General features: G+C 33.1%; 1 protein-coding gene across 3 annotated transcripts in view; it reads left to right on the plus strand.

The window, feature by feature from the left end:
* The first annotated feature begins 2,522 nt into the window (after positions 1-2,522).
* The window catches only part of LOC111413567 (neuron derived neurotrophic factor nord), a 31,468-nt gene continuing 9,702 nt past the window's right edge, over positions 2,523-24,288 (plus strand). Inside the window, exons 1-8 of one of the 3 annotated variants that reach the window (XM_071195822.1) lie at positions 2,523-2,541; positions 2,699-2,778; positions 2,835-2,946; positions 6,444-6,523; positions 6,580-6,659; positions 22,280-22,500; positions 22,824-22,942; positions 23,002-23,266. In XM_071195822.1, coding sequence (XP_071051923.1) covers positions 22,340-22,500; positions 22,824-22,942; positions 23,002-23,266 — 545 coding nt within the window. In that variant the 5' untranslated portion in view covers positions 2,523-2,541; positions 2,699-2,778; positions 2,835-2,946; ... (1 more) ...; positions 6,580-6,659; positions 22,280-22,339. Of the gene's footprint in view, positions 2,542-2,698; positions 2,779-2,834; positions 2,947-6,273; positions 6,291-6,443; positions 6,524-6,579; positions 6,660-8,299; positions 8,445-22,279; positions 22,501-22,823; positions 22,943-23,001; positions 23,267-24,288 lie in introns of those variants that run through there. The other 2 variants (XM_071195823.1, XM_071195821.1) reach the window with 2 other exon arrangements.

The following is a 24,288-nucleotide window of genomic DNA, read 5'->3' on the forward strand; positions in this document are numbered from 1 at the left end:
GATGATCCAACAATAACAACCAAACTGTTTTCCTTTCTAGGTTTTGATACAAAAATATTTTTTTTAACACGATTAGTTTACAATGTAATATAATAATAATTTCTCGGCGCCAAAACGAAGCAAAATATTGAACAGAAACTTCGCCAAAACATCATCGAGCCCCCCTTATAATACAATCGAAAAAGAGAAACAAAACGGTTTATAAAACAACTTTGGTAGTTTATCGAACGGAAAGAAAACTCGAAACGAAATTTATTGCCGATTTTATCACCAATTTTATCGTTATATTTATGTAAAAGAAAATTTACGCGAAGATTAACCAAACTCTCTGGCCGCTTTCGCACCATTTATTTACATTACAAAAAAGATTCCCCCCCCAACAATATTCGATATCCTACAAATTACGCGAGTTTATAAATTTTATACTTAAGATGGCAAAATTAACATTTCGCTCGCGTAATTCACAAAACGAACTTAACAGAGGTAGAGGAGAGAAGATGAAGGTGAGGAAAAAAAGTAGAAGAATAAGAAATTGAAGGTGGCGGACCAAAAGAAACGGGACACCCGCTGAAATAAATTGTGAGATTTTTCGGGGACGCGCGAAATCGGCGAACTTGGATACCACCGAGCTCGAGGAGGGAGGTGAATCGGGGGAAAAGGGACCTCGCCGCGGGTTCTTCGCCCGCGGGTTTCACGTTACACACCGTTTCGGGACGATAAATAAACGGGGGGAAACGAGAAGTGACTGGACGCATTTGTTTTGTAATACGATACTCCGGGGTTTTGCCGATTTCGAAACAAAAAGCTAAAATAAAAGCGTTTTTTAAATAAAACTGACCCTTTTCGGGTCTTATGGGATCTCTCCGAAGAAATTTATGCAAGAAATATCAATTTGTTTTACACCAAAACATTTAAAACAACGAAATTGAGTCATATTTATTAATGAAGATGCTTATTGCTTTCATGAATGATAATGAGGATTAAAATTCTCTGATATCGCGGTCTAATTCTAACATTTATAGCTTTAACTGGAGAGATGTCGATAAACCTATTTGCATCTCTCATAATAAGAGAATTCGAAATTCTTCTTTGCTGAAAGAGATTATCCACCATTAATATCTCTAATACTCCTAGATTGAGGTTAACAAGGTATTAATTCTACAAATAATTCAAAAATAATATGGTACACCTTTTACCTTTAATAATGAAAAGATTTATTACTTCATCTTGGTTTAGTTTCTATTCGCTTTCGAGGTTTATGGCGATCAATTTAACTCACACTGTGTATTTATACTAAGTACATTTTGGACAATTAGAAGTTTGTAAGTATTATTAATCAATGGAGTTACTTAAAATAGTAATTTATTATTAAAACTGCTGCTTCAACTCTTGGCAGATGTATTACGAGACTTTTTAATTAGTAATTTGACAAATATATTTCTGTTTGGCAAAAAGGTTTCTGGGAGCCAATAAAAATCGATCAAAAAATAGAAAAATTTTGAAATTGTGCAGGTATTTCATAGAAATTTCGATAAACTCTTCTGCAAATCGTTTAGAAACACAAGAAAACTCGTGGTAAAACCCTAAGAAGTTTCTTGGTATTTGCATTAAATGCCCAGATAACTTCAGCAACTCCTGGATATAGCAGGTAATTCCCGGGTAATTACAGTAAAAATTCTTAAATATTCTCTGAAATCCCTTGAAAACCTTCCCTAAATGTTTTGTCAATCTGTAGATTTATTCAGTGATACTTAAATATGCTTGGAAATCCTGAAATAATTATCAACAAATGTCTGGAAATCCATAGATATTCATAGAATAACCTTGAAAATGTTCTGACATATATTAACAAACGTTTTACTTAGATTTACAAAGATTTACTTAGAATAACCTGAAAATAATTAGGAATTTAAAGACAACCTTAGAAGTTTTTATTAATCCATAGATTTAGTAATACATCAGAGTTCGCCGATGAGTCAAGCCAATGAATTTTTGTCAATGTACTTTTTGTACAATAATCATAATTGAATAATTTCTTAATAACAATTTAATTAGAAGTCAAATTTTGACATTTCTGTTGTAATGAAACGTCAAATATGAAACGTCATTTTTGACGTATAAGTAACAAGCGTATATGAGTTATTATATACATGTCATTTTTAATATTTAACAATCAATCATCATAGTAAATTTTTTTTAAATTTTATTTAATTTAAAAAATTAATTTATTTATATTTTAAATTTAAAGATTTAACGCCAACACTACGATTAAACAAGATGGCCGATTTCCAATTCCACCAACATCAAATAAACAAAATTACTAAAAAAAATATTATTTTATTAACATTTTTAAAGTGATTTTATCACCATTTTATTTATTACCAGTCTCAATTCGTTTTATTAAAATCAATTAGTAAATTTATTAATTAATTCAATTTAATTTAAGCTTTATTTAAAAATTTTTATTTAAAATTAATTCTTTGACATTTGAGGTTATGTTATTTTATGACGTATCAACGAATAGATTAGATTTTGAATTAAGTAAGTTTTATTAGTTATTATTATAAGATAATCAACAACAAAGCTTTTTTTGATGTCTTAATGATGGCATGTAAAAGTTTTATTAAAAATCATCATTATTTTAAGTTAATTAATTGTCAAATTTGACGTTTAAAATATCTTTTTATTTAACTTCCAGAACTTGAATCCATCCATCACTTAGAACCTGGGTCAAAATTTATACAGAATTATTATCAATTCTTGGAGGAATAATTGCAGGTAATATTGAATTAATTAGAATTATTAACAAAATAATTTTGTGTCATAATTTGTAGGAGGGTGAGGATCTAATTCAAGATTTTAATCAACATTTGAAGAATAACAACATTATAAGCACTAATATGGAAAAAAAATCGATTTGTGGAGTAATCACTACAAATAAGACAAGTTAGTGGTAGAATAATTCCTTTAATATAATTTTGTCATGGTTAAGGGGGGAAGTACATTTAGACGAGCTAAAATAAGCGCATTTTCAAGTTATTTTTTCGTGAAGTTGAAATTAGTTTAAAACCTTTTTGATACCCACTACTATTTAGTGATGCTTTGTGCTATAAAAATATGTATTCACATATTCTAAAACTTTTATAGGCGAACGGCAAATAGTGATCAGATAGGGAAACGTTACGGAGTGAGCGGTTCCGTTTCAAACATTCTAGCATTCGCTACAGTGGCTAGAATTACTTGCGAATGCTTTTAAATTGTTCCCAACATTCATATCTTCTATGCGAACCAAAAAAAAGTTTAAAAAATTTAAGCATTTAAAAAATACAGGTGTTTTAAAATAATGTTATAACTTTTTAAGAAAATATTGATATATAAATTAATAAAAAAGTAATTTTTTAACATAACTTATGTATACTTAGAGGTTCAAATAGAAGGTGATATTACTATTTATATGTGTAACAAATTTAATGAAAATCGGTCAAGTAGTTTATTAGTTATCGTGCTTATAAGGTGTAAATACATTGATTTGAGAAAAAGCGCGTTAAAGTTTCAAGTCGTAAAAACAAATTTTTTTCAATCTTGAATAACTTATTGGCTAGTCTGCAATACCCGGACCGTATATCAGACCTTCAGCTTCTTCATAAAATTCACTTTCGATCGCCAACTGGTCTTTTTGTGCTTTTCGAGCTTCTTTAAACACAGATTCGTTACATCGTTACCGCCGAGTAATTCGACGTTCGTCCATTTGTTCAGCATATATGTTGGCTTGCCTCCCAATAATTAGATTTAATTTACTCATTATTTCCAATATGCTACTGTGTCCTTCATTAAATAAACTAGCCACAATATATGTAGTAATATCCACTATTTTTAAGCCAGAATTCAGGTGCTTTGGAGCCAATCGCCAAATAGTAGAGTTGAAACTTTCATTGGTATTTTGAGTGTGGCCCCCCAAACATCTTATTAATAAATTTTCTCTGGATAAATCTTCATAAATTGAATATATGTGTGTCTGAACATCTGGATGCAATGGCACTGGATGCTTCATCAAGGAATCCGACTCATTTGATTTAGCTTTTTGCCACTTGCACCAGCTCTCGGATCCTGACGGACAATGTTGGTGATTTGGATGTTCATCTGTAGAGCACATGTGCTAATAACTAGCCATTATCGGTTTTTTCATGTCCTCTGCACTGTTGATATTTCTACGGATAGCAAGACCGGAGTATGTCGTAAGTTTTCTGATTAGAGTATCTGTCAATTTTCCTTTTCCGCCAAGTTTGTATGTTTTCTTTATGTTTCGTAGTCGGGATCCCATCCTCTTTTCAACATGTCCAATACATTCATTTTTAATTACTGGAAAATCGTCGCCATATGGATTTTGTTCTAAAATTGCTTTGAACGTTTTGGAATCTCAGTCCCCTATATAGTTGCCGTATTTTACACCAAACTTTTCTTCGGATCTCAAAAACATCTCTACAATTGCATCGACTTCCATTTACCGGCAGACCCTCGTGAGTTTTTATGCAATTTTCTTTATGTTCTTCATACCAGTCAATATATTCTTTTGTATTTTCTTTATTTTTATAAAATGTACAGGCTTGACAATAACTGCTTTTTACAGCTACATCGATAACTTTACCAGAATAGTACCCAATAAGCGATGTTATAATGATTTGAATCCGCGCTTTTTCCAAGAACCATCACCAGATACTTTTAAATTCAAGATTGACCTTTCTTGCCTTTCATTTTCTTTCTTTTCTTCTTCAACAGCTTTTCCGCTGAAATATTCGAACACCGATTTGGTGGCTGAATGCTGATGTTTAACAATATTATTGTATGCACTATTACTCAAACCGTCGCATATATCCATAAAATTGCAAAATAAATTTATCCCTTGCCTCCCAATGCCCAGCAGACGCATAACAAAAACAATTCTACGATTTATTTCATAACCAGTTTGAATTAACGGTCCGGAATTTATGTCTCTTCGGCCACAATGACAAAGCAAAACGAGCTTGAACCCAAGACCTCTCATTCCATCTACCTCAAATTATATGGTATCTTTACATTTGCAACAAATAACAACATTAGCCAAAGCACTGAACACGGTAAAAAACTCAAGTACTTAGAATTTCGCTTTAAAATTTTGCTATCATATTCTTAAGATGTGCAGGCAACTTTTTATGGAAAAAAAAATTTCAGTTTTTTGACGGTTCTAAATGAATTTCCCCCCTTAAATACACTTATAGTACATTTAAAATTATTAATTATGTGTTTTTTCTCATTTAGGGGTGGCTGGGGTTAACTACCCTGACCACCCCAAATTTTTTTGTTGTTGCAAGTACTGCTTATCGATTTTGGTGCAATTTAGCATGTGAACAAAAACATTCTGCGATAATTTCATTTTCCACGAGTATTTCCCTGACAATCTCCTGTTCGTCCATTTCAAATATTATACACTTTTTTTATAAAAATCTGTTCGTTGGGATCACGGTTTATACACTTTTCTGAGCTGCACTAAGTTAACATGACATTGCACTATGACGTCATACGAGTGCCATGTCGTGCAGAGTAGTGCAGTCCCAACGAACAAAGCTATATTAACAAACGTTTTACTTAGATTTACAAAGATTTACTTAGAATAACCTGAAAATAATTAGGAATTTAAAGACAACCTTAGAAGTTTTTATTAATCCATAGATTTAGTAATACATCAGAATTCGCCGATGAATCAAGCCAATGAATTTTTGTCAATGTACTTCTTGTACAATAATCATAATTGAATAATTTCTTAATAACAATTTAATTAGAAGTCAAATTTTGACATTTCTATTGTAATGAAACGTCATTTTTGACGTATAAGTAACAAGCGTATATGAGTTATTATATAAATGTCATTTTTAATATTTAACAATCAATCATCATAGTAAACTTTTTTTTAAATTTTATTTAATTTAAAAAATTAATTTATTTATATTTTAAATTTAAAGATTTAACGCCAACACTACGATTAGCCAAGATGGCCGATTTCCAATTTCACCAACATCAAATAAACAAAATTACTAAAAAAAATATTATTTTTATTAACATTTTTAAAGTGATTTTATCACCATTTTATTTATTACCAGTCTCAATTCGTTTTATTAAAATCAATTAGTAAATTTATTAATTAATTTAGTTTAATTTAAGCTTTATTTAAAAATTTTTATTTAAAATTAATTCTTTGACATTTGAGGTTATGTTATTTTATGACGTATCAACGATTAGATTAGATTTTGAATTAAGTAAGTTTTATTAGTTATTATTATAAGATAATCAACAACAAAGCTTTTTTTTGATGTTTTAATGATGGCATGTAAAAGTTTTATTAAAAATCATCATTATTTTAAGTTAATTGTAAATTTGACGTTTAAAATATCTTTTTATTTAACTTCCAGAACCTGAATCCATCCATCACTTAGAACCTGGATCAAAATGTACACAGAATTATTATCAATTCTTGGAGGAATAATTGCAGGTAATATTGAATTAATTAGAATTATTAACAAAATAATTTTGTGCCATAATTTGTAGGAGGATGAAGAATAACAACATTATAAGCACTAATATGGAAAAAAAATCGATTTGTGGAGTAATCACTACAAATAAGACAAGTTAGTGGTAGAATAATTTCTTTAATATAATTTTGTCATGGTTAAGAGAACAATATTTGAGTTTATTGTTCTTAAGAAGTATGGAGATTTTATTTTCAATCTTAATTGTGACTTAACTAAAGTCTCAACAATCTTTTTTTAAATTATTTAATAAAGCCCGATGTTGGTACGTTGGTAATATAACATAAATTGATCGTCACCAATCGATGTGAAGATGTGGCTCGAGGGTAATTTATTTAATTGATTTTGGCTCCCCGTACGCGTCGTTTTGATGAATGGCGCGTCGATTTTACGGGGGAAAATTGCGGGGTCATTACCAAGAGAAGACGAGGACGGTCCTCTTTCTCTCGTACGACGGTGTGGGTCGCTTTCCGGCATTATGCAAATGGGGTTCTTCGGCCGCGCCCTCGTGGGCCGAACCGCTAAATAATCGGATCGGCAAATTGCCGCCGCGCAGAAAACGGTTCCACCGAAATCGCCGCCGCAAAACTCTTTTTGCTCGAGTTTTCTTCGAATTTCGTTTGACAGATACCGCCCCAAAAAAATTAAAAATAAGAAATAAATAAAGATTTTTTTGAAGGGAAAATTTCTCTCGAAAAAGAAATCTTCACACGCAAGAAAAAAAATTAACTTCCAATTTCCATTTACAACGGAACGAATTATCTCTACTAAACTATAAAGAGTGAATATTTATTTTTTTTATCTCGAAAGAGACTTATTGAGAGTTTTAAAAAGTATTGAGAAGAGATTGAGTTTAAATGGTAATGACGTTTCGAGGATTTTAAACGACCGGTTAAAACGATCCCGGAGGGAGAGCTAATTGAACGACTGACTGACCGATGTTGGGATGCTGTGATGAAGAAGAAGACGATGGAGAAGAAAACAAGGGGGGCGCTTTGCTGACGAACTTTTGGCAAAAAGCCCAAACGACAGGAACCGGGACAGCGGCGCGGCTTTTTCCTTTTTATTTTTTCTCTCGGTCCGGACGGCATAATACATCTATAAACTATGTCCGCTGTCTGCCAGATAAATAAAACATGTCCGATTCGGCCATGGGAACACGCGAATTGAGCGATGACACACGTGTGTTGTCTTCTGACCCCACACAGAACTAACTCGAAAAAGAATTTTAACAAAAAAAGCATATTTTTCAAACTTACATTAAAAACCATCTTTTAATTTTTATAAATACCATCGAGGTCGACTCAATCATTTTTTACCCGATCGAATATCGTTATTATTTTTCAAAAAAACCTCGATAATCCCAACTCAGTCATCAACGGTAATAACTTAATAAACGGGTTGCGAACCAGAATCTAATACGGGCCTGACTTTGTTGCTAATAGCAAATCTCGAGGTCCATTAGTCGACCCTTTGATTTTTCAATGAGATTTCGTAAAACACTTTAAATATAAGATAAATAGCCTTGGGGCCCTCATAACATGACTCGACCGTGTCACCCTTTAACTTGAAGGGGAGGGGGGCTAATTCAATTAGAAGCACAATCGATCCAAATCCGATATCCTTCACGAAGAGGACCGCGGGCTTCATTTTCATTCAGTTGGGGGGGTTTGTAAGGGGGCGCCTTGATGGTGGGGGTACCGAAGAAGTGAATTACTATCGACTTGAAGCGCCGACTTCAGGTAGTAGATAAACTGAAACGGGGCCCCGAAGAAGATTTTTTTGATTGTTCGGTGTTAAAAAGTTTTAATAATAATTTTCAGTGCTTTTTTGAATCTAATTAAAAATTATTTTATTGTAGTTTATTAAAAAATCGTTAAAATGGTAAGTTTTTAGTTAATTTAAAATCATTTTATTTTATTATTACATAAATAATCGTTTAAAACATCGCCTCTTTGGCGTTTTGAACGACGGAACACTTCAGTCAACACCAACATCATTTTTATGACCCATCATTTTGAAAATAGCCTCCGTTTTGTAAATGCGCCATCCGCGACGACATCTGGTTGCAGTAAATTTAAATCCGTATTTACAATCACAAAATTTATTAAGTTGAATAGAAACGTTTTTTTGGCTTTGCATAGAATTAAGGTTAATAAAATGATTTTTCTGCTTAAAATAATTCAAATATATTTAATATTAAAGTTATTACATTCAATATTAGTCATAATTTAATTATATTTTATATATCTCTTGTTAAACTTTGCTGACAGATAAATGTAGGTGTTTGGAAATAGACCATTTAAAGCACTAGCTGACAGGAATAACTTTGCGGGTGACTCAAATGAAACCGTGTCTTAAAATTCAGTACTTGTCAAGTTCAAAATTCAACTCCTTATCTGCCATAAATCTAAATCTGAGTGATAATGAATGTTTTCCTTCTTAAATTCCTTTTTTACTTAGATCAGAAACTCATATTGGTGTATTTTGTTGTTAAACCCAAATGTTTTTAGTTCTAGTTCGAATGCTAGTGTTAATTCTGGCTTTAGATGTTGTTTAATTGTGGTATACTTTTCATGGAACTAAAATTAGAACTAACACTAGACTTAGAACTAGAATCATTTGGGTTTAGCCGCACGTCTCTAAAGACGGCTAAACCCGAATGATTCTAGTTGTAGGTCTAGTGTTTTTACACTTGCACTGCCACTAGAACTAAAATTAGACCACACACGACGAAACTTGGGAAACATTCAAGAATCATCATGTGGCTTAAAAATCGACGATTTTTTTTAATCAATGTGAAAAAGTGACTAACACTAGATTAACTTCAGGTTTAAAATGCCAACCTCAATTTTGACATATTTGTAATCTTCATAAAAAATCCTTTAAAATGAGTATAAACACGACATATTTATCTTCAATATTAATGAAGTTATTTTTAACTTCCGGTTAAGAATGTCAATTTTGACATATTTGTAATCGTCGTGAAAAATCCTTTAAAATGAGTCCAAACATGACACGTTTAATTCCAATATTACTCGAGATATAGGCAACTTCCGATTTGAAATGTCAATGTCATTTTGACATATTCTTAATTTTTATAAAATGTCAATATTTGTAACAAAAACAAAAATATAATAAAAAAAAATTCGAAACGTCAACGTCAATTTTGACATATTTGACATCTTCATTAAAAAACCTTTAAAATGAGTCCAAACATGACGCAGTTATCTCAAAAAACAAAAAAGTTTGAATAAAAAACACTAAATCTGAATGAAGATAGCAATTTAATTTTTAAATATTAGTACCAACCTTAATTTTTTTTTTTTAATCATTGTATTTTTGTTTTTGTGACAAATATTAAGACATTTTATAAAAATTAAGAATATGTCAAAATGATATTGACATTTCAAACCGGAAGTTGCTTATATCTCGAGTAATATTGAAATTAAACGACGATTACAAACATGTCAAAATTGACGTTGACATTCTTAACCGGAAGTTGACCATAACTTCATTAATATTGAAGATAAATATCTCGTGTTTGTACTCATTTTAAAGGATTTTTAATGAAAATTACAAATATGTCAAAATTGAGGTTGACATTTTAAACCTGAAGTTAGTTATCATATAATGGACATAGATAACATCATGATGTTTTTTTCACGATTTATTCATAATTAAAAAAATTTTAAAATGAGTCCAAACATGACGCAGTTATCACAAAAAAATCAAAAATTAAGGTTGGTATTAATATTTAAAAATTAAATTGCTATCTTCATTGTTGCTAACTTCGGGTTTAATGTTTTTTATTCTAACTTTTTTTGTTTTTTGAGATAAGTGCGTCATCTTTGGACTCATTTTAAAGATTTTTTAATGAAGTTGACAAATATGGAAAAATTAAAAGTTGAAAGTTCGAACTTTTTGGTTTTTTGATGGTTGCGTTATTTTTCATGGTTGCCTTCTAAGTAATGCATTTGTATTAAAGAAAACTTTATTTTAAGTACTAGAGCTACTGCCTCAGCAGCACAGCTGCCTCGGTTTTCAAACAATATGTTATTATTAAAAACATAGAACTATTGTCTCGGCAGCTCGGCTGCCTCGGCTTCTAAGTAATGCATTTGTATAAAAAAAAACTTTATTTTAAGTACTAGAGCCACTGCCTCGGTTTATATTGTAAACCTTGAACTACTGCCTCAGCAGCAAAGAAAAGTTTACCACAAAACCCAATCCCAGACAATTACCGAGTTTCTTTCGTTATATAGATTATTTATTTGCGAAGAAATCTTTCTTTTTCGCCATCGTTCCAATCCAATTAAACCAAGCAAATATTCTTGTGTACTCCTAAAAGCACTCAAATAAAAAAAAAAGAATATTTCTTTATAATCAACTTTACATCGATTAATGCTTGATGTGATAATCGACCAAGAAGTGGTAACTCAACGATTAAAATCCGTTGACTCATTGCCAGAAAAAACAAGACGTCCTTTTGAAGTGTTAAATCAGCTTCGTACCAATTTGTGTTATAGATTGCTTCTGGTACGGAAGCTCCCTGGAAAAGAGTAAAAATTATACCAGGAATTTCATATAACTCATAGACTACTATGCACTAAGCCGAATGATTCTAGCTCGAGACTGCTTGGAAAACAACGAAATTCATCAAATTTTCATAATTTCGTATTTTTCTCAATATATATGCGTCTGAGAGCAAAAGTACAAGAGAGCAATATTGCTAAATATAACATTTGCTACAACTTTTGTTCTAAGAGTTTCTTTGTAGCAAGCTCCGATATCCAAGTGTTATCATTAACTGCTTTGAAAACAACGAAATTCATCAAATTTTCATAATTTCGTATTTTGCTCAATATCTATGCATCTGAAAGCAAAAGTACAAGAGAGCAATATTGCTAAGTATAAAATTGGCTATAACTTTTGTTCTAAGAGTTTTTTTGTAGCAAGCTCCGATATCCAACTGTTATCATTAACTGCTTTGAAAACAACGAAATTCATCAAATTTTCATAATTTCGTATTTTTCTCAATATCTATGCATCTGAGAGCAAAAGTACAAGAGAGCAATATTGCTAAGTATAAAATTTGCCACAACAATTGTTCTAAGAGTCTTTTTGTAGCAAGCTCCGATATTCAACTGTTATCATTAACTGGTTTGAAAACAACGAAATTCATCAAATTTTCATAATTTCTTATTTTTCTCAATATCTATGCATCTGAGAGCAAAAGTACAAGAGAGCAATATTGCTAACTATAAAATTTGCTACAACTTTTGTTCTAAGAGTTTCTTTGTAGCAAGCTCCGATATCCAACTGTTATCATTAACTGCTTTGAAAATAACGAAATTCATCAAATTTTCATAATTTTGTATTTTTCTCAATATCTATGCATCTGAGAGCAAAAGTACAAGAGAGCAATATTGCTAAGTATAACATTTGCTACAACTTTTGTTCTAAGAGCTTTTTTGTAGCAAGCTCCGATATCCAACTGTTATCATTAACTGCTTTGAAAACAACGAAATTCATCAAATTTTCATAATTTCTTATTTTTCTCAATATCTATACATCTGAGAGCAATAGTACAAGAGAGCAATATTGCTAACTATAAAATTTGCTACAACTTTTGTTCTAAGAGTTTCTTTGTAGCAAGCTCCGATATCCAACTGTTATCATTAACTGCTTTGAAAATAACGAAATTCATCAAATTTTCATAATTTTGTATTTTTCTCAATATCTATGCATCTGAGAGCAAAAGTACAAGAGAGCAATATTGCTAAGTATAACATTTGCTACAACTTTTGTTCTAAGAGCTTTTTTGTAGCAAGCTCCGATATCCAACTGTTATCATTAACTGCTTTGAAAACAACGAAATTCATCAAATTTTCATAATTTCTTATTTTTCTCAATATCTATACATCTGAGAGCAATAGTACAAGAGAGCAATATTGCTAACTATAAAATTTGCTACAACTTTTGTTCTAAGAGTTTCTTTGTAGCAAGCTCCGATATCCAACTGTTATCATTAACTGCTTTGAAAAGAACGAAATTCATCAAATTTTCCTAATTTCGTATTTTTCTCAATATCTATGCATCTGAGAGCAAAAGTACAAGAGAGCAATATTGCTAAGTATAAAATTTGCTACAACTTTTGTTTTAAAAGTTTTTTTTGTAGCATGCTCCGATATCCAAATGTTATCATTGACTGCTTTGAAAACGGCGAAATTCATCAAATTTTCATAATTTGGTACTTTTCTCAATATCTATGCATTTGAGAGCAAAAGTACAAGAGAGCATTATTACTAAGTATAAAATTTGCAACAACTTTTGTTTTAAAAGTTTTTTTGTAGCATGCTCCGATATCCAAATGTTATCATTAACTGCTTTGAAAACAACGAAATTCATCAAATTTTCATAATTTCTTATTTTTCTCAATATCTATGCATCTGAGAGCAAAAGTACAAGACAGCAATATTGCTAAGTATAACATTTGCTACAACTTTTGTTCTAAGAGTTTTTTTGTAGCAAGCTCCGATATCCAACTGTTATCATTAACTGCTTTGAAAACAACAAAATTCATCAAATTTTCATAATTTCGTATTTTTCTCAATATCTATGCATCTGAGAGCAAAAGTACAAGAGAGCAATATTGCTAAGTATAAAATTTGCCACAACAATTGTTCTAAGAGATTTTTTGTAGCAAGCTCCGATATTCAACTGTTATCATTAACTGGTTTGAAAACAACGAAATTCATCAAATTTTCATAATTTCGTATTTTTCTCAATATTTATACATCTGAGAGCAATAGTACAAGAGAGCAATATTGCTAAGTATAAAATTTGCTACAACTTTTGTTCTAAGAGTTTTTTTGTAGCAAGCTCCGATATCCAAGTGTTATCATAATTTTGTATTTTTCTCAATATCTATGCCTCTGAGAGCAAAAGTACAAGAGAGCGATATTGCTTCAATATTGCTACCAGAATTCGAAACACTGCTGTTAAAGGTTTGACCTAGTGGATAGGCGGAATACTGCTTCCAAGACCACTTATTGCTTTCAAAGACTTTAATAATTGTTTGGAAAAGAGATGTGCCTCTTTTTCACCGCTTCCAAAATGTTAGATACTGCTGGAAAAGACTAATAACTGCTTAGAAAGGCGAAATATGCTTCCCAAAAAGCTACCTAATGCTGCCAGAATGTTAAATACCACTGGAAAAGATTAATAACTACTTGCAAAGAAGAGCTATGCTTCCCAAAAAGCTACCTAATGCTGTCAGAATGCTATATACTACTGGAAAAGACTAATGACTACTTGAAAAGAAGAGATATGCTCTGCAAAAAAGGTACCTACTGCTTCCAAAATGCTAGATACTGGTGGAAAAGGTTACAATCTGCTTTGCTTGGAGAAAACTAAATAGTGCTGCTAAACAACTACAAACTGATTGGAAAGACCAGGTACTGCTTCCATAAGACTACTTACTACTTTCAGAGCGCTATATACTACTAGAAAAGATTACAACATGTTTGGAGAAGACTAAATATTGCTGGAAGAGACTATTATCTGCTTGGAAAGACGAGATACTATTTTCAAAAGACTATTAACAACTTTCAGAATGCTAAATATTGTTGGAAAAACTACTAATTGCTTGGAGTAAGCTAGATATTATAGACAAAAACACTATTTAATGCTATCAGAACACTACCAAGGTTGCTGCCAAAACACTACTAAGTGCTTGGAGATTACAATACAAGTGTTTAAAAGATTTCTGGACATTTATTAAGATGTCAAAAAGTGTCTAAACGCTTTCTAGACAGTTATAAAGGTTGCCAGAAGCTTTATAATGATATCCCAAGTAAACCACTTAACCTCAAAAGGGTACCATAACTATCAAGAAGTGTCAAAATGCATCCTGGACATTTTTGAAGATGTCATAAACGACTAAGAAGCTTTCTAATGATATGTATAATTAACCAAACGCATTAAATACTTTAAAACTTAAAATTGATCTCAAATGAAAGAAAAAACATGATTTTACCGCATTAATGATGCGTTGTCCACTCATATGGCAAATAGTTATGGTTATCAAAAACGTGCTAAACATCACCAAACAAGATATATCTCTCCACTAAAAAAAAAAGGAAAGTTTGTTAAAACACTTTAAAATTTTAAGACATTTTTAACCAAAACAAATCCTGTTGCTGATATTATTATTGTAAATACAAGACCAAATCTTTGAGGAACGATAACTTTGTTTATAAAGTTAGTGGCTGTTCCAAAAAGTCTAAAAAATGTATTGTTAAATGATTTGAATTAATTTTTTTTGTTAATCTCACTTAATCACGTGTTGATGGTACAAAATTATATTCCTAAATTTTTCGTTCCTTTTCTCGTTCGGTTTAAATTCGAGCTCGTTGAGTAACTCGGTGATATGTTCCAAACGAATCACTAAAAGCTCCAAAGAATAGCTATAAAACAAAACGATACAATTGTAATGATTCGACTCGCTGGCAAATGTATATCCTTGAAGAAGTATAATAAAAGTTTGAAACAAAGGTTCAACTTTAAACGGCACGTAATACTCCAAAATTGTATTACAAGTTATTGGTACATTAGAATCGTACGTACAAGATTTATCGAATAATTTAACAATCGACATAATCGTTGTACCACTAATTCCCAACCAGCGATATAATATAATCGCAATTTTTAATTTTTTTTCTAAATCTTGCAATTTTTTTGGAACGCCGAATTTATCGAAATTGCTCATCGCTTCGATGAGATCGAAAAGTTGTTGTTTGTTGAGCCAAAAATGTAGATTTACCGACATTATAGCCAACCCTGATATAAAAAATTGTTGGTGAAACAAATATTTTCGATAATTCATCCCAAACGCTATAAAATAAAATTTAATAACCATCGAATTAAGATATAATTAATAACTTACTTGGTATTATATGTATAGGCGCGATAAATAATAATACTGTAATAATCAAAAAAGAACTCCCCCAACCTTTTATCCCTTTCGGCCAACAATGAAAATCGCGAAAACGATTCTCAAGCATCATATAACCCCAAGTTTTATACATTTTTATTCGTGAAACAATCAACGACAACTGAAACATTTTTCTACGTCAATAAGACACAAAAGTTTGTTGTTTTTTTTGGAAAATTGGTTATTTAATCGATTATGGGGTTAAATTTATTATGATGTGCATGAAAACAATTACATTTCAACAATAAATATATTTTAATTGAAGTTCTAATGATCCTTAATTGACATGGATGGGCGACAAAAAAATTAGTCTTTTTAATCCATCGTTAACTAAATTAATGTGTTTTTCTCAATATCTATGCATCTGACAGCAAAAGTACAAGAGAGCAATATTGCTAAGTATAAAATTTGCTACAACTTTTGTTCTAAAAGTTTTTTTGTAACATTCTCTGATATCCAAATGTTATCATTAACTGCTTTGAAAATAGCGAAATTCATAAAATTTTCATAATTTCGTATTTTTCTCAATATCTATGCATCTGAGAGCAAAAGTACAAGAGAGCAATATTGCTAAGTATAAAATATGCTACAACTTTTGTTCTAAAAGTTTTTTTGTGACATTCTCGGATATCCAAGTGTTATCATTAACTGCTTTGAAAATGGCGAAATTCATCAAATTTTCATAATTTCGTATTTTTCTCAATATCTATTCATCTGAGAGCAAAAGTACAAGAGAGCAATATTGCTAAGTATAAAATTTGCTACAACTTTTGTTCTAAAAGTTTTTTTGTAACATTCTCTGATATCCAAATGTTATCATTAACTGCTTTGAAAATAGCGAAATTAATAAAATTTTCATAATTTCGTATTTTTCTCAATATCTATTCATATGAGAGCAAAAGTACAAGAGAGCAATATTGCTAAGTATAAAATTTGCTACAACTTTTGTTCTAAAAGTTTTTTTGTAACATTGTCGGATATCCAACTGTTATCATTACCTGCTTTGAAAATGGCGAAATTCATCAAATTTTCATAATTTCCTATTTTTCTCAATATCTATTGATCTGAGAGCAAAAGTACAAGAGAGCAATATTGCTAAGTATAAAATATGCTACAACTTTTGTTCTAAAAGTTTTTTTGTAACATTCTCTGATATCTAAATGTTATCATTACCTGCTTTGAAAATAGCGAAATTCATCAAATTGTCATAATTTCGTATTTTTCTCAATATCTATTCATATGAGAGCAAAAGTACAAGAGAGCAATATTGCTAAGTATAAAATTTGCTACAACTTTTGTTCTAAAAGTTTTTTTGTAACCTTCTCTGATATCCAAATGTTATCATTAACTGCTTTGAAAATAGCGAAATTCATAAAATAGTCATAATTTCGTATTTTTCTCAATATCTATGCATCTGAGAGCAAAAGTATAAGAGAGCAATATTGCTAAGTATAAAATATGCTACAACTTTTGTTCTAAAAGTTTTTTTTGTAACATTCTCGGATATCCAAGTATTATCATTACCTGCTTTGAAAATAGCGAAATTCATCATATTGTCATAATTCCGTATTTTACTCAACATCTATGCATCTGAGAGCAAAAGTACGAGAGAGCAATATTGCTAAGTATAAAATTTGCTACAACTTTTGTTCTAAAAGTTTTTTTGTAACCTTCTTTGATATCCAAATGTTATCATTAACTGCTTTGAAAATAGCGAAATTCATAAAATTGTCATAATTTCGTATTTTTCTCAATATCTATGCATCTGAGAGCAAAAGTACAAGAGAGCAATATTGCTAAGTATAAAATATGCTACAACCTTTGTTCTAAAAGTATTTTTGTAACACTCTCGGATATCCAAGTGTTATCATTACCTGCTTTGAAAATAGCGAAATTGTCATAATTTCGTATTTTTCTCAATATCTATGCATCTGAGAGCAAAAGTACAAGAGAGCAATATTGCTAGGTATAAAATATGCTACAACTTTTGTTCTAAAAGTTTTTTTGTAACACTCTCGGATATCCAAGTGTTATCATTACCTGCTTTGAAAATAGCGAAATTGTCATAATTTCGTATTTTTCTCAATATCTATTCATTTGAGAGCAAAAGTACAAAAGAGCAATATTGCTAAATATAAAATTTGCTACAACTTTTGTTCTAAAAGTTTTTTTGTAACATTCTCGGATATCCAAGTGTTATCATTAACTGCTTTGAAAATAGCGAAATTCATCAAATTGTCATCATTTCGTATTTTTCTCAATATCTATTCATCTGAGAGCAAAAGTACAAGAGAGCAATATTAATAGGTATAAAATATGCTACAACTTTTGTTCTAAAAGTTTTTTTGTAACATTCTCGGATATCCAAGTGTTATCATTAACTGCTTTGAAAATAGCAAAATTCATCAAATTGTCATAATTTCGTATTTTTCTCAATATCTATTCATCTGAGAGCAAAAGTACAAGAGAGCAATATTGCTAAGTATAAAATTTGCTACAACTTTTGTTCTAAAAGTTTTTTTGTAACATTCTCTGATATCCAAATGTTATCATTAACTGTTCTGATAACAGCGAAATTCATCAAATTTTCATAATTTGGTACTTTTCTCAATATCTATGCATTTGAGAGCAAAAGTACAAGAGAGCAATATTGCTAAGTATAAAATTTGCTACAACTTTTGTTCTAAAAGTTTTTTTGTAACATTCTCTGATATCCAAATGTTATCATTAACTGTTCTGATAACAGCGAAATTCATCAAATTTTCATAATTTGGTACTTTTCTCAATATCTATGCATTTGAGAGCAAAAGTACAAGAGAGCAATATTGCTAAGTATAAAATTTGCTACAACTTTTGTTCTAAAAGTTTTTTTGTAACATTCTCGGATATCCAAGTGTTATCATTAACTGCTTTGAAAATAGCGAAATTCATCAAATTGTCATAATTTCGTATTTTTCTCAATATCTATTCATCTGAGGGCAAAAGTACAAGAGAGCATTATTGCTAAGTATAAAATTTGCTACAACTTTTGTTCTAAGAGTTTTTTTGTAACATTCTCTGATATCCAAATATTATCATTAACTGCTTTGAAAATCTCTGATCATCTGGGAGTAGTGTCTTGTTTTCTGAAGCCTTCAATCCTGAACCTATAACTGTAACTAACAAGTCAACTGTCCATTATTCCATTTTCTGTCGAGGAGGTAGAAATCTGTATCAAACGATTATAATATGAATTTACACTTAGCGACGACGGTATCTCAAGTTTTATTATTAAAGATTGTATTATATAAGCATTTTATTGTTTTTGATATTTACAATTTTCCCCTTAATACCTTTTAATATATTTTATAAATATATTATTTTCACCCTCTACCCTCTTCCTCCATTTCCATACCCTCGGCTCCTCGGCCCAATCATCCATTCTCATCCATCGTTTCCCCTCTCCCCCTCTCCTAAGATCTGACCTCGGTCCAACTCCTCCTCCCTCAACTCACTGCACCCATTCAACATATGTTCCAACGTTTCCCATTCCTCCCTGCATAGCCTACACTACCTCTCCTCATCGGCCATCCAGTATCTGTTAGCTCTCTCCTCGTTTCCACAACGGAACCTAGCCACCAACTTCTTCCCTTCCTCATCTCCTTCCAATAACAAGTATCTAGGCAGCCCCTCCATAATTATGTCCCTGTACCTTTCGTTATACCTTCCCTCTTTTATTTGTGTCCTTCTTTCCTATCTCTGCACATCTCGGTCCCTATCTCTCAACTCCCTCCACATCTCCCTACCCACCCTTCGTCTACTATTTATCTCAGTTACCGAGTAGCCCGCTCGTCTATAATAGTTGTCTCTGTCTCCTTTCCCATATCTGATCTTTCCCTTTCTAATTTCTCTCCAACACTCCCCCAAGATCCCGCAGTTTGGCCTCCCTTCTATTCTTTCTTCATATTTCACTGCTCTCCTGCGCGCCTCCACTCTGACCTTATCCACCTTTACCTCTTCCCTCAGTATATACCCCGGTGTTTCTCTCGCCACCCCAAGCACCCATCTCCAGTATCTAGCTTGCACGTCCTCCAGCATTGCCTGCTCTTTCCATCCCCATACATCATCACACTGCTAACCAGACTCTCCACATTCCTTCCAAAGACTCTCTTCCCCCAACCCCATACTTGTCCCATCACCTTATTCGTCTTTTTTGCCATAGCTATCACATGCGACCCCTCCCTGAACACATACCCCAAGTAAATATACTCCCTAACCTCCTAGATCTCTTTTCCCTCCCATTTCCAGTTTTCTGTTCTTTTTCTCCCACCCTTACAAAATTTCATCATCCTTGTCTTCCCCACGTTCACTTCCAGCCCCTTCCCACACTGTTGGAAATAATTCACGAGCACACCCTGTATAATCTGAACGCGTGTGTCTAGCGGAATAAAATTTGGTATGGAAGTAGTACTAAAGTAGCGTAATTTACTCTCACATGGAGAGCGGCACAACTCTGCTGGGAGATGAAACTTCAATAGCGAGTATCCCCCGTGAGCTTCGCGTACCATCGCTACACGACGTGGCATGGAGTCTATAAGTCGCTGTATTGTAGTGAGAGGGATGGCCAACTATGCCACCTCAACTCGCCTCCATAGCTCCTCAACGTTAGCTGGGGAAGCCGGATAACGTTGAAGTCTCCGACCCAGTCATGTCCCAAACATGTTCGATTGGATTCATATCCGGAAAACGAGTGGCCTAGGAAGCATTCGTATACGGTGCTCTTCCACAAAGGTCTGTACAATACGCCCGATGTGCGTTCGGACGTTATCGTGCATGTATAGGAGACCTGGGCGCCGCCGAACGTAGGGAAGCACAACGGACCGTAGCACCTCATCTACGTATCGTTGACCCGTCATGGTCTGCTATACACGCAGCAGACGTGTACGTCCACCATGTGTAATAGCACCCCATACCATAATGCTCGGTTGTCGGTGGGTAGGGCATTCTTGCACGCACTGCTCGAGTAGACGATCACCACGTCTCTGACGAACTAAAATTCGCGCATCACCGGTGCTCAATTCGAATTTTGATTCGTCGGAAAACAAAATGTCCCTCTACTCGGCAACCCACTAATGCCTAGCGTTGACCCACTCGTGACGTATGCTACGGTGCGCCATACAGTTCGCGTAGTGAGTGCGCCTTCCCCTGCCGGTGGCCAAACAGCTCCAACTTGCCTTGAGGAGGACGCTTAAGTAACGCGATCGCCCATCCATTGCGCACAGAGTACGATAACAATGTGGTCCCTCACACCACACTAAAAACGATCGGTATTTTCCATCCACTTCGGTCTCCATAGCGACGGAATGTTCCACTTGGAAGGGCGGCTCAGTCAACAATGCCGCGACGGAACAACTCGAAACTCGCTGAATACACTCGTCTACAGTAAACCTTTGTGCTCCACAAATATTATGGATTTATCTTCACGCGTTCAGATTATATAGGGTGTGCTCGTGAATTATTTCCAACAGTGTATCTCTCCAATGTCTTTATCATATTCCGCCGCTTCTCTCGCCATGACCACGATGTCATCCGCGTATGCTAACATATGCACCTTTCTACCTCCCACCACCAACCCTCCCATTTGCCTCTTCCCCAATCTATCCTCCAGGTCCGCCGTATACAGTGCAAACAGACTTGGGCTCAGCGTAGTCTCCATGTATATTTCCTTCACTCTCGCAATTAGGTGTTCCGTGATCCCCCACAACTTTCCCCTATCCACCTTATCAAAAGCCGCCTTCAAATCTATAAACAGGGCGTACAATTTCCCTCCCTTCTTATCCAGCTCTCTATCTGCTAGATGCTTCAGCACGTACACGTTGTCGATTGCTCCCCTTCCCTTCCGAAAGCCTGCCTGCCCATCCGGCAAAACTCCCCCCAACTCCATCTCTTCCTCCAGTCTTCCCAGTAGTATCTTCTTGTATACCTTGTATGCCGAGTCTAGTAGGTTAATTCCCCTGTAGCTCTCTACTCTTTTTATATACTGGGCAAATTACCCCCACTTTCCATCCCTCCTCCATACGCTATTCATCCCCCCCAACAACTTCACTCTCACCACCCTTGATGCTTCCAACCATGCCTCGTTCTGGATCCCATCTTCCCCTGGCGCCTTTCCCTTCTTCAATCCCCTAAGCACTGCTTCCATCTCCTCTTCTGCTGTCTCCTCCCCCCGATCTCCCTCATAGCCTCCCAAACCCGTTAGCCTCGTTTCTACCCCTCCCAATAATCTCATAAAGTAACTCTTCCATTCTGTCATGTGTATTTCGCTGGTTATCCTCTCCCTATCCTTTTTTCTCTTTTTCAGATACCTCCAGACCTCCCCTTCCCTTGTTATCCCTCTAATCTCTGTCGCCTCCTTCTCCCTCAGTTCTGTTTTCTTTCTACTGCATAACTCTCTGTATCCTCTCCTGGCCTCCCTATATCTATTAAAGATTGTATTTAATTTATGCTTAAAAACTAAAACTTTTCCTGTAATATGAAAAAAAAACTCGGATAACGACGGAGACATTTCGGACTTTTACCACTCAGAGTTGGTAAATGTTAGGTCTCACTGGAAAATCTTAAGATTTACCATAGTTCAGACTTTTACAGTAACATATACAAAGAAGATTATCTTTTACATTATATTTTTACCATATTAATTAATTTTATTATTATTTTAACACAATTTCTTTATTACTTGTAGATTCTTTTAACGAAAACGCCTTCTCATTCTTGGACAACTCTATCACTGTTAATAGTACTGATGATAATTTCGTGCCGTTTCGAAGACGTATTCTGTCGCAAATCGAAGAGAACGAAGCCGAGCAATCCGCCGCCTCCACAGCTTCGCGAGGAGCAATTTGTCAAATTCGTCCGGAAAGACGCTCAGATAACGGCGTTCCTTCGCCAAGGACAGAACAAGACGCAAGTATCCGATTTCCGATTCATTTATTCCGGAGTTAAATCCAAACGGAGTGCACGTGGACGATAAAACACGCAAAAAAACGGCAATAATAATAAATTAGAAATAAAAATAAATTAATCGCGCTTTAAACGACACTGAAAGCGCGTTAAATGGCCCATTTCAGTCATAATTTTCATCAAAGACCGAACACTCTCTATATTTAAACGTTACAGTTCGTTCATTGTCAATTTTTGTGTTTTGTGTCTGTTGACTCATTTACTCGTACCAAAATAATCCGGGCGAATAAAACATTTCTAACATTTCTATTTATAACACTTTTTAGATTCTATACCTGGTCGAATACAAACAACTCTTATTTGTCAATAACGATCTTAACGTGTTCTTCGGAGTTGATTTGGACGTTGGATTACAGTTTGGATAATAGCAGCGTTGATGTGGACGGTAAAATTAAGGAAGGAAAAGAAATGCCGTTAAGTCGCTCGATAAATAACAAATTTTAGGTGCTGTCGATAACAAGAACCGAAAGAACTTGTTAGGAAACTTGTCGTCGAGTAGCAGAAAAGTGGTAGACATCGACACGCTCAGTTTCTGGACCCAGAAAGGATTGTACGCGATAAACGTCAAATCGGAATACAAGTCAACGTTCTTGCACCTGTACGTTAGTACAGTTATCGAGTTTCCATTTGATGCACTACAAAATTCGCATTCGAATTTAAAAGTCTCGAAACGAAGAAGGAAACGTCTAACAGTAACCTGGAATCCAAGGTTTTTTTTTTTATTTTATTGCATTTTCCGTTCACGTCCTATTCTTTATTCTTACAAGTTATTATTAGGATTAGTGGTGGAACGGATAGTTAATAATTAACTAGTTTTGATAAATTGCAATTTCTTTAATTTTCTTTTCTTTTTCGAAAATACGATCAAGGTCAAAAAATGTTATCGTCATTTGACACAAAGTTTTCACAAAAATAGTGATCGTTGTGAATGACTACCACAATTGCGAACCCAGTAACATCGTCTTTTATTTGAAAATGTTTGATTTTGATGCCTATTATAACATATTTAAGTAATATAATCAAAATTCGCAACATTTTCACAATAAATAGTGATTGTAGTGAACGGTTAGCACAATTGATGAACCTAAAGAGACAATTTTTTAGTTAATAATGTCTGCTTTTGACACCAAATACAACATATTTAAATTTTAGAAATAAATTCACAAATTTTTCACAAAAATAGCGATTCTTGTGAGTTATTACCACGTGAATATCATCTAGCAACATATTATTTTAACCAAAAAGGTTCGTTTTTAAAACCAAGCACGATTTATAAATATTAAAAAATTAAAATTCACAAAGTTTTCACAAATATAGTGATCGTTGTGAATGACTACCACAATTGCGAACCTAGTAAAACGTTTTTTATTTGAAAATGTTTGATTTTGATGCCTATTATAACATATTTAAGTAATATAATCAAAATTCACAACATTTTCACAATAAATAGTGATTGTAGTGAACGGTTAGCACAATTGATGAACCTAAAGAGACAATTTTTTAGTTAATAATGTCTGCTTTTGACACTAAATCCAACATATTTAAATTTTAGAAATAAATTCACAAAATTTTCACAAAAATAGTGATTCTTGTGAGTTATTACCACGTGAATATCATCTAGCAACATACTATTTTAACCAAAAAGGTTCGTTTTTAAAACCAAGCACGATTTATAAATATTAAAAAATTAAAATTCACAAAGTTTTCACAAAAATAGTGATCGTTGTGAAT

This window comes from Onthophagus taurus, chromosome 5, assembly GCF_036711975.1.
Source record: "Onthophagus taurus isolate NC chromosome 5, IU_Otau_3.0, whole genome shotgun sequence".
In the NCBI taxonomy this organism is placed as follows: domain Eukaryota; kingdom Metazoa; phylum Arthropoda; class Insecta; order Coleoptera; family Scarabaeidae; genus Onthophagus; species Onthophagus taurus.